Source organism: Carlito syrichta, unplaced genomic scaffold (genome assembly GCF_000164805.1).
Source record: "Carlito syrichta isolate Samal-C Ts95f unplaced genomic scaffold, Tarsius_syrichta-2.0.1 Scaffold303626, whole genome shotgun sequence".
NCBI lineage: Eukaryota > Metazoa > Chordata > Mammalia > Primates > Tarsiidae > Carlito > Carlito syrichta.
In genome coordinates, this window is record NW_007247722.1 from 900,620 (window position 1) to 912,572 (window position 11,953).

General features: G+C 39.5%; 1 protein-coding gene across 2 annotated transcripts in view; it reads right to left on the minus strand.

The window, feature by feature from the left end:
* Positions 1-201: 201 nt before the first annotated feature.
* The window catches only part of TM7SF3 (transmembrane 7 superfamily member 3), a 37,701-nt gene continuing 25,949 nt past the window's right edge, over positions 202-11,953 (minus strand). The window contains exons 7-13 of one of the 2 annotated variants that reach the window (XM_021712728.1): positions 9,759-9,845; positions 8,131-8,211; positions 7,371-7,523; positions 4,187-4,284; positions 3,429-3,591; positions 837-1,147; positions 202-216 (exon numbers count right to left, since the gene is read on the minus strand). In XM_021712728.1, the coding sequence (XP_021568403.1) occupies positions 885-1,147; positions 3,429-3,591; positions 4,187-4,284; positions 7,371-7,523; positions 8,131-8,211; positions 9,759-9,845 (845 nt within the window). In that variant the 3' untranslated portion in view covers positions 202-216; positions 837-884. Of the gene's footprint in view, positions 217-551; positions 1,148-3,428; positions 3,592-4,186; positions 4,285-7,370; positions 7,524-8,130; positions 8,212-9,758; positions 9,846-11,953 lie in introns of those variants that run through there. The other variant, XM_008058790.1, reaches the window with a different exon arrangement.

The window sequence follows — 11,953 nt, forward strand, 5'->3', positions numbered from 1 at the left end:
AACAGAGTGACACCTCAACTCAAAAATAAGTAAATAATAAAAATTTTTAAGTATCAGCCTGGGCAATATAGTGAGACTTTATCTCTAAAAAATTTTTTTAAATAGCCAGGGGTGGTAGTGTGCACCCATAGTCCCAGTTACTGGGGAGGCTGAGGTGGGAGGACTGCTTGAGCCCAGGAGGTCGAGGCTGCAATGAGCTGGGACTGCACCATAGCCCTCCAGTCTGGGCAACAGAGTGAAAACCCGTATCAAAAAAGAACAGAAAAGAAAAGTTTTAAATAAAAATCCTGGGAAAAAAACTTAAGGGTAACTTTTTTATTATATATCACACTGAAAAAGGCATGCCACTGAGTAATCTTACTGGTTTTAGTAAGAAAATAATCTGCTTCTCTTTGTAATCTGAAGTCCAGAGGCCCAATATCAAACCCCCTAGTCTCCAGACACGGTGGCAAATATTCAGTATGACACTTAAATAAACCTCCCCCTCTCCAAGTTTGGACAGACTCAGCTGAGAGACTTGTTCAAGGAGGTATAAAAAGAAACAACAGGACTCTGTAGGAGAATGATTGTTTTTTAATTTTTTTAAAAATATATCTATTTAATGGAATAAGTTGATCAAATATTTGTAAGCCAAAAGGTGATTTCTCAAGTATCTGGAATAAGGAAAAGCCTGCCTATCACCAACTTTTTGGTCATTTTCTTACTCTATTAGAATCGTACTAGGTAAAGGTGAGCATACCCTTACCATATATCAATAAGACACCATAATACCATGCAAAGCACAGATACAGATGCCTGATCACTTAATAGACTTGCAAGGGAGATTGCTGATGCACTCTGGCATGAACACCAAAACTGGGGACACCAACCAAGCCCCTAGGCATCTACAGAAGCAGGGGCGTTCTCTCTCCAGCTGGCTGCTCCTTCTGGAAGAGCTCTTTGATCTGGATTAATCTGCCATAGAGCCTCTCTCTCAGTGGAGGAATGTGGTAGCTTGGGTCCAGAATGTTCGTTACTCTGCGCTCTCTCTCTTGCTTCCATAACTTGTACGGGTGGGGAGGGAAGAACGGTCGACCTCTCTCTCTTCGAATCTGTAACGTAATTCCACTTACAGCCAGCATCCCCCATACTGCCAGGATAATAAAGTCTAAAAAACAGTAGAAAAGCAGTCTGAATGCTGGTATTCTAAAACCTAACATATAATAACAAAACCCTTCATAGATTAAATATGTATCTTCCCGTCTAATAAATTTTCTGGTGACTTACTCCACATATATATGAGGGAGGAATCCAAAAAAATTGAATTTTTTTTGGAGGATAGGCCGCTTGTAGTACAGGCTTCCCCCACTAGGTAAGCATTCTAGGAACTGATCAGCATCAGTGTACCAGCAAGCGTTGTTGTGAGTGGCTGCATTCAGCTTCAGCAAATTTTTTTCTGGAGATTCTTTCAAAGTGCCCATTTCATGATAGATGACTTACAAGCACACCCGCCCTCACTATGCTGAGTGTTCAGCAGTTTTTGACCAAAAACAGCATGATGCCCATGCCATACCCTCCCTATTACTTGATATTGCCCTGAGTGATCTTTTTTTTGTTTCCTTAGATGAAAAAGGTGCTCAAAGGGAAATGTTTTGCTGATGTGGAAGAGGTGAAACAAAAAAAAACAGCAGAAGCACTGAAAGGCATCAAAATTGACAAGCTCAAAACCTGTTTTGAGCAGTAGAAAAGATGCCTCAATAGATATACTGCATTAAATGGATAGTACTTTGAAGGGAGATGAAGTTTAAACATGTAAGAGTAAATTCACAATTTTTATAAATAAATGCTGGGGCTTTTTGGGTCCCCCCCTCATATGTATTTCCTCACAAACTAAGGCATCAGTGAAGAAGCTACCGTCGTTTTTGAAACTAGGAATTTTTATCACAAGTATCTGAAAGTCCAAATAGGTCATGAAAGAAATTACTTGGGTTTTTGGCAATCCAACATTATGTGACCAGCACCCAGAGCAGAGTCATGTGTTCTTCCAGAGGGGGTTTGTGAGCAGAAGGAGGTGATCCTGCTGTAAATGGATCGTGGATCATTAGGTACCCATGCTCACTTTCCCACTCCACTAGATATGGGACCCTGCTATATGCATGCAGAGTGCATACAGGGACGCATTTAAAAATTCAACAAGGCTTTCTGAGCTACTAGCAAAATGCTTGGCCAAACACCATCTGGTGCTTAAAACTTCTAAGCCACAGGATCTCAAGGTCTCTACCATCAACCTCTTATCCAAACGGAAAGTTCCTGATAGTAGAGGGAAAGATTTGCCCTAAAACTTTCATGACAATCACAACTGTGCTTACGGAATGTCCCTCCAATTCTGACAGGCTTTCCTCCTTTCCCCTCTCTCTCCCTCCCTTCCTCCCCACCTACCCCCCTCTTTATATACATACATACACACACACACCGGGGAGGTGCCAAAAAAATGTACACACATTTTAAGCCATGTTGCGGCGTTATCTATCCATTACGTTTAGTTTGCCATAATCAGAAGTATCTGGACACTGAACCACTTTGAGCACCTCTTGTAATTGCAGAAGTCAAAAGTGACTTGTATTCATCTTTTGTTATCAGTATACATTGAGTATTACAATTTTAATATAGACTTTTTCTTTCTTAAAATGTGTATACTTTTTTTGTAGCAGAGTGTGTGTGTGTTTATTTTTTTAGAGACAGGGTCTGCTATGTTGCCCAGGCTAGTCTGGAGCTCCTGTCCTCAAGCAATCCTCCTGTCTCAACCTCCAAAAGTGCTGGGATTACAGGTATAAGCCACCGTGATCAGCCTACCCTCCATACTTTAACAGTTCTGAAATTAACATATCTTACAATCTTAGCAAACATTTAACATGATACTCATTTTTTTCTTCAAAAAGTTCATGGAAAATCTGTAATGGATAGAATCTTACAATTGAGGAAACAATATACGTACTAACTGAAAACTGCTTTCACTTTCAACTAGCAAATTACATGCTTCACTAAAGGAGGGGACCGAGGGAATAACTTAAAAACGAAATCAGGTTGTCGTTCTCATCCCTCATTCCACCCCCACCCATAAGGTGCCAAACATCTTTAATGTTAGCAGTTTTCTCCTAACTGAGAACCAACCAGGTAAACCTAAGTAAGTAATCCTGGCTTAGACATTGTTTAACAAAATTCAGTTAGTAGATTTTTACAAGTAAGACTTTCAACCGCCTGAAAAATGTAAACTCTTTGCTCCCATGATCCTGAGTTATCATGAGCAGAGGGCTCTTGTGGCACTGTGCAGCGTGTTCCTCCTTTTGTCCCAGCTGACTTTCTCTCAATCTAGCTACCGAGGGTTCTCAGTAGCACAGGAGGGTCAAGGCTTCTATTGCACTAACACTCTGGTTTTTGGAAAATCTTACCATTAGTTCGAAAAGGCACATTTGTGAAAGCTCGGTGGAAATCCTTGTTGAGGGCTCTCCTGAGTATATTCAAAGTGATGTAAGAAAGGCTTGTGTACAGGTAACTGTCAATGGCCAAAACCACCGAATAAGAGCCAATGACTCCACAAGTCAGTATGTTCAGCTGTGGAAGAGTAGAAGTGTTTAGGCATCATCCCTGGCAGAACAAGACCATTTCTAACTCTCATCACACACATTCCTGAATCACAAGGAATCACTCCTGGCCCCTCAGGGCACGTAAAAAGGGACCAGACCAAATCTTAGAGCTAAATAAAAGTTACCAGGGAAGATGAACTGAAAGCAACCTTTAGCATCCATAGGAAGTTCTTAAAATACAGTTTAACTTAGCCTAATACTATGGAAAAATTATCCTACCAGCAAAAGAACTTTAACAATAAAATCTAATTAGATGAAGAACTGCTCTTCTGGAGAGATGGCTGAAACTAACGACCCATCAGGCTGGTGCACTAGAATATGCACTGTGAAAAGCATATCGACAGGGATGCTTCATTTGATGAAAAGAGCAGCATTTGTATGACCATCAAAAATAGAACTTCCTTTGCTTTCATAGTAACAAGGCTATTTAGAAGCAGTTATTTGATACAGATAATCATACAGCCCTCCCCAGTGAATCAAACAAGCAAAACGGTGCAATAAGTGATCGGCTGAAGGCACAGGACAATAGAATGAGTAAATCTAACTTCTGATGAAACACTTACTATTCTCAGGCAGCCCATGAAAATTACTGGAATGAGGACAGCTATGCAAGAGAAAGTCACCCAGAATACACCGTCATCATGAAAAATCTTTAGATTTCCTGAAAATGCATAGAAAAACCAAGAGTAAACAACAGGCTCACCAAGTGAAATTTCATTTCCTCAACATGTGAGCACAGATATACATCAAAGGTTTTTTTGTTTTGTTTTGTTTTTGAATTAAGAAAGGTAGATTTCTTAAAGGGAAGATACACTGTTAAGGGCACCATGGGCAGAACAGCAGCCAGAGTGTCTGCTGTCTGCTGCCTACATCAAAGGTTTAAAGCAACAACCAGGAAAACGTGGGCAACTAGAAACCAATTCTATTTTTTTTTTTCATTTAACAATCTCTTTTGAAGGGTGTGTTCTGGGAGAGAGAGAGAGTGGTGAGGAAAATCAAGCATGTAAATGCTTCTGCACTTATTAACAGGGTTTGTTGTTGTTGTTGTTGTTGTTGTTGTTATTGTTGTTGTTGTTTTGAGACAAGGTCTTGCTCTGTCACCCAGGCTGGAGTGCAATGGTGCAATCGTAGTTCACTATAACCGCTAACTCCTGGCCTCAAGCAATCCTCCCATCTCTGTCTCCCAAGTTGCTAGGATTACAGCCACGAGCCACTGTACCCCAACCCCATTAACAGGATAGTTCAGAAGCGGCTACAGGACAGTCCAAATTCCCCCATTCACTACCTCTGTGACGCTAGGCCTTGGTTTTCTAGCCCATAAAATGAGAAAATTGAATTATAACCCCCAAGCTCAAAAATCACTCCTACCTCTAAATTTCTATGAGTTCATGATTTTGAACTGCAAAATAAAAAGTGCAAGGCATTCAGAGTTAAGCTCTAAGCCCAATATAAGCAGCAAATCCGCTTAACAGATTTTTTACCATCAAATCATGTCCTACACAGCCACTGCACACTGTAAGATATTATTTCTTCATGCACCGAGAAAGACAGAAACTAGTCACTTACCTGCTCCTCCCAAGCCCTTCTCCTGCTGCTGGACTCCAAAATTCAGCACACCTTAGGGTGACCCAGGATGAGTAACTCCTTTATACGTTAAGTTTAAAAAGCCAGAATATCAGCCTGGCTATTGTTTAATACTGACTCTGGCACCATCATTCAGTCCATCTGTAAATGGCCCCATGCCTCAAGACCTACACATATCCTAGTCTGAGTGGGAGTCCCCAGGAAAGAGGTCTTGTCTTTAGGACCCCTCATTTTCTGAAAGCCAATAGCAACATGCTGTAGTGAGGTGAAAATGTGCATCACATTCTCCAGTTTGGCAATACTGACCTTCACAAAACATATAGGTGGCTTTTAAAAGAAGTTTTTCAAGAGATCTAGAGATTGAAAATAGTAGTTATGATGTTTGCGTGTGGAAAACAGATCCTTTCAGAGTATAAACTCTTCGCTCCCGACATAAGGTGAAAATGGCAGTGATTTAATCAGATCAGAGAGATCTGCCAAATATTTTTCTAATTTTAATGTTTAAAAATATAGGTTTGCATAGGTTATCCTAACTATCCTTGAGCTATAAGGTAGTTCATAAATAACAAATATAAAGAAATTATTTTTACCACTAGGAGTAGGTAATTATTTTTACCACTAGGAGTAGGTTGTCAAAAAGTTAAGACTGTAGGCTACTTTTATAAAGATGAAAATTAAGAGACTTTCTCTTTATTTATATGATCTCACTCCTCACTTCTATTCTATGAGATGGTTTTAAAGATAATGAAAAACATCAGTACCTTGTCCAAGGTTATAAGCTAGTCAGGGCACTAGTGACAGAGCCAGAAGGCATAGATAGGTTTTCTTATGACTTCATAATTTATGCTTATTTTACTCATCAAAAGCACATTAACCACTAGAAATTCTAGCCTATCACCCCTCTATCCTCTAAGTATTAACAAAAAGGGGAGGAAGCCCATTAGGTTTTACTTGATTGAGCATATCTAGGATAGAGCCTCAAATCCGTATTTCCAATCATCACTCCTCATGTGAATCTGTTATTAAGCCAAGCCTAAACATTACTTTTCATCAGAGTGTCTAGATAAAAGACTACCTGCAGGGGGCCCACAAGGAATATGCTTGGCTACAGGTTGGCTAAAGTCAGAACAAAGGGCCTCCTTGACACACAGGTTGTCAATTCTCTCTGGTGTTTAAAAAATATATATTTTGGCAGGGCATGGTGGCTCACACCTGTAATCCCAGCACTTTGGGAGGCTAAGACGGGAAGAGCCCAGGAGTTCAATACTAGCAACATAACAAGACCCCATCTCTTAAAAATAAACAAATATTTTGACAGCCAAGGGACACATGAATTGCACTGTATTGTATCCTGCGTTCTCAAGAGCTGACAGCCTCATGAGACAGTTGCTCTTATATCTAACATTTTCATCAACTTTAATACAATATTGTAATGTAAGAACTAAGCATTATCACAAAAAGGAAACGGCCCTTGTAAAGTAGATCATTTTTGTTTCGACTTGTTTTTGCTTTTTGACAACAATAAGGAAATGTAAGTTATTATATAATGGCAAAGAAAGTTAACTTACTAGTTAAGCAGATTTTAAAAACAGATAACTGTTGAATTTCTTTAAAAACAAAACAAAACAAAACAAAAACACTCTCAGAACCATCCTTTGCTACTGCCTGCAGGTAATTACAAGTAGTTCCCTCAGGAACACTTGGGGTTTGGCACAGAGGGTAATGGAGGTTGAGTGTACAAGGGAAGACAGAAAACAAAGCACCAGGTTCCCCAACTCAGCTACCATATCAGAGCAGTGCCAAATTTAGCTACGAGATGTATTGGTCTTCTGCTTCAGAGTCACTTTAAGAAACAGTTTCAGGGTTTCAGGACGAGTAACCCCTGTTCTGCCATATATGAAGGGTCCCCTCTATTTCCATTAATTCTAACACACACACACCCTTATCACAACAAACAGATACAAAGCTACCTCTAAAGACAGTCTACACTTCACCTAGTGCAGTATGCCTCTGAGGGAGGAGAGATTGTTATTTGTACTGGTGCCATCTAAAAGTACCACAGGAGAAGCAGGGACAGGCAACACCACTCCAGGATACAGACTCAACCAAGCAGTATTCAAACAGAGAATGCAACATACAAAACATCAGTTACATATCTCCTACCTAGTGGAGTGAAGAAAGTCACTGACGAGATGAGGAACCCCAGCACTAGCCCAACACACAGCATGCAGAGTGACAGGATTCCAAATCGCCACCACGTAGCTAACAAGAAAATTCCACCAACACTTCCAGCCACGGTGGTCAAAATCAGACGCACTGTACAAAGAGAGAAGATGAACTGATCACCGAAAGGCCTTCTAGCTGGATGCTTTAGACACACAATACTATCACCAACACCAGTCTCAGCTTCCCTGTAGGCCAGGCACCGAGGGCTCCTCAGTGGTGCCATGAAGCCAGCACGGAGCAGTCCTCTCTGGGGAGGACCCTGCTGCGACCTGATAAGTAGCCAGGGAGCTAAAACTCACAGGACTGGGAATGGGCTTGGCTGTCGTTAAACTGGGACTGAGGAAGAAAAGGTGACAAGCACTCCGTTACATGTAATGAGGTGGGGGTTGTTTAAAGGCAAAGAAAATTTTAACATTTGAATTGTAGTACATCTCATTATCTTCAATATATCATGTAGCAGGAACACAACTTCATAATCAGTATAACCCTTCATTTCCCTAAGAATTCACTATGCAAATTAAAAACCCAGAAAAGAGGTCTGAATGAGTAGTTTAGAAAAGGTGTTTAGAGCAGAGGTGGCCCATTATTTTAAACACTTAATAAGATATCACACAAAATACAAGTCAAACTGCAGGTGGCATGGAAAATGACGTCTTCCTTTCTGAATGCCCAATTAAACTATATAATGTTCACTTACCATCATATTTAATAGGTGTCAGTCTTGAAATCAGTATGTAAAAGAAGAATCCCACGAAGATAAAGCCTATGAAAAATAACTCTAAACAGCAAACCACCAGGAAAGGAAGAAAGCAGAACAAAACATAATAAGCTATGGTTAGGAACTCTTTTTACAATGCAATTTAAATATCTAATCTACAAACACATGTGTAAACTCCTAGAATTTACACATTAAAGCATTTGAAAAAGACAAATAATTTATCTAAAAGGCAGAGAGGGCCAGGTGCAGTGGTTCACGCCTATAATCCCAGCACTTTCTGAGGTCAATGTGGGCGGATTACCTGAGCCCAGGAATTTGAAACCAGCCTCAGCAACATAGCAAGACCTCATCTCTACAAAAAAAAAAATCACAAAATTAGCCAGGCATGGTGTTGTGTGTGTGCCTATAGTTGCAGCTACTCGGGATGCTGAGGCAGAAGGATTACCTAGGCCCAGGAGATTGAGGCCGCCATGACCTGTGATCGTCGTGATCATGCCACTGCACTCCAGCCTGGGTGACCCCAACTCAAAGAATAAAAAAACAATAAAATAAAATAAAATATTGGTATTTTATTAGTACACATTATATATTATAGTATATTTTATTAGTATATATAAAATGATATATATCAACAAAAAAAAGCTGGGCACGATGATGTGTACCTGTAGTCCCAGCGACTCAGGAGGTTTGAGGTAGAAGAATCACTTGAGGCCAAGAGTTCAAGGCTGTAGTGCACTATAATTGCATGGGCAATGTAGTGAGACCCCTGTCTCTTTTTTTTAAAAAAACTGTAAATTAAACAACTGGTAATATTTTTGGGACTCTACCTACAGCTTAGCAATGAATTTTTTTGTTATGGAATCATTTTATACTTTGAGATATGAAATATTTTTCACAATATTCTCTTCCCAATTAATCAAGGAAAAAAGTGTCATAATGGAGGAAATTGCTATTTTAGACAATTTATTACCATAAGTTTAAAGAGTTCTATTAGATCAGGATTGTGTTTGCTTATTCTTGATGCTCAGTTATATATGCCTTGTTGATTAAATATATATATTTTTTTAGTAATTTAAAACATCAGTTATATAAAAAGCAGGCCAAAGAATTTGAGTCAATTCAGTGAGTATAATTATCCCCACTCCCTTGCTGTGTTTCACTGATGTAGACTCCAGCGTTCCTCTTGGACCTGAATCTCCCAGGTCTGAATAGACATTTCAATCTCACTGTATACTCACTGTATACTGATTCATACAAAACCAAGTCAATCACCATCACCAAAATCCACACATATTTTTACACACATACCCTGATTTCCAACCTCAGTTCTTTTTAGTCAACTAGCGGATCTAGCAAATGAAAAAGTTCATTGCATAAACCAAATTTAATTTTCTCTTAATAAGAGGAGGTTGCACTCTGCTATTAAGGGAAGAGGAAAAAAATGCAGAACAACTCAGTAGCATCATTACCAAAAGAATCCAGCCACAAATCTGTGAAGAGAGTAGAAATAAGTGCTTACTCTCCTTACAGATCATAAGTTCCCCAGGAGCATTTAAGAGAAAAGACCACACAAGACATGTCAATAGCAGCGACATTGGACATAATACCTGTTTTCCAGAATCTGTGTCCAAAGAAACAAATGAAGAAACCAAGCAGGGCAAAAAGAGTGAAGAACACTTTGGAAGACACTCTTCCTAAAAAATAATGGAAATTCCATGGGTTATACATCCAATTTGATACTTTGTATTTAATTAGTAGAGCAAACCTTCATAAAAAGAGCAAAGTGAACCAACAATTATTTATTCCATACATGTATATTATAAATTTATCTTTAAAATACCCTTGCCATTTCTAGTGACTTAATCTATGTAGACAATGATTATCAATGGCTACTACTATAACAAACAGAAAAATCAACCAACCTGGGCAACATAGCAAGACTTTGTCTCTACAAAAAAATTTTTTAAAAAATTGGCCGGGCATGGTGGCACATGCCTGTAGATCTAGGTATTCCAGAGGCCTGAGCAAGGATTGCCTGAGCCCAGGAGGTTAAGGCTGTAGAGAGCTGTGATTGTGCCACTACACTCCAGCCTGGGCAACAGAGATCCTAACTCAAAAGAAAAGAGAGAGAGAAAGAAATAGAGAAAAAAATCAGACAATATATGCTTATTAATAGAGGTATGCAACACTTCCTAAGACAAATTCTTAGGGAGAAGAAGAAGGAGCAGGGAGAGTATGCCTAAGACAAATAATTCTGTTTCAACAATCTGTAAGGAAAAAATGGGGCAGGGGAATATGGATTCAAAGAGATTTAAAAGACACATCACCACACGTTCGAGACCAGTCCAGGCAACGTGGCAAGACCTCACCTCTACAATAAATCAAAAATTAGTCAGGTGTGGTAGCATGTGCCTGTAGTTCCGACTACCTGGAAGGTTGAGGCAGAAGGATCATCAGAGCCCAGCAGGTCAATGCTGGGGTGGCCATGAGTGTGCCACTGTACTCCAGCCGGCATAACAGAGTGAGACTCCAACTCAAAAAAAATAAAAAAATAAAAGACACGTCAACTAAATACAATGTATAGGCCTTATCTGAAACCCAATTCAAACAAATTGTAGAAAATAATGAGATGATTAGGGAAATATAAACTGTTGATTTGATGCTATTCGGAAATTATTTTCGATATTTTGAATTTAAAATTGTGTTAACAACTCTATGGTTCCATTTTTTTAAAAAACAGGCCAGGTGCAGTGGCTCATACCTATAATCCCAGTACTTTTAGAGGCTGAGGTGGGAGGATTGCTCAAGCCCAAGAGTTTCAGACCAGCCTAGGCAACATAATGAGATCTAATCTCTACAAAAATATCAAAACAGCACTTCTCTTTGATATATACATACTGAAATATTTGTGAGTAAAATGATGACCAGGGATTTGCCTTAAGAAAAAAAAATCCAGTGATAATGGAGGGTGGGGAGGGGGAGAGGCAGAGAAACAGGTGGATTATAGGGGAACCATAAGGACCATGAATCAAAATTGTTAAGCCAAATAATTGGTATAAGGAGGCTCATTGAAGTCTTTCACAATAAAAAATTTAAACCAAAACTCACATTAAAATCAAAGAACATATGCTATGCTTATAAAAGTCACACGTGTAATTTACTACAAATCTTATCAGTTACATATATAGCTTTGGGGAAAATGCTGTATCATAACCAACAATAAAGTACAATGGCCTTCATGATATCAAACAATCCCTAATCCCATGATTCTTAATAAGTACACAGTTAAGCATAAATGCCATGACTATTTGCATTTATTGAAGAGAAAAACATGCTCACTAAATTTACCATCATCATGATTCCTTCAAGATAAACACAGGAAAATAATCCCTGACCTAAAAAAGTAAAACAACTATACAATCCCATGTGGAAAATGTTACAAGCCTGCCTGCCACAAATCAAAATACATCAAAATGCTAAGAATGCTCAGATGGGCCAGGCACAGTGGCTCAGTCTGTAATCCTAGCACTTTGGGGGAGGCCAAGGCGAGAGGATTGCCTGAGCCTGGGCGTTCGAGACCAGCCTGGCAACTTGATGGGACCTCATCTCTACAATAAAATCACAAAAACTAGCCAGGCATGATGGCATGCATCTGTAGTTGCAGCTACTTGGAAGGCTGAGGTGGAAGGATTGCCTAAGCCCAGCAGTTCAAGGCCGCGGCGGCCATGAGTGTGACACTGCACTCCAGTCTGGGCGACAAGAGTGGGACTCCAACTCAAAAAAAAAAAAAAAAAAAGAGTGC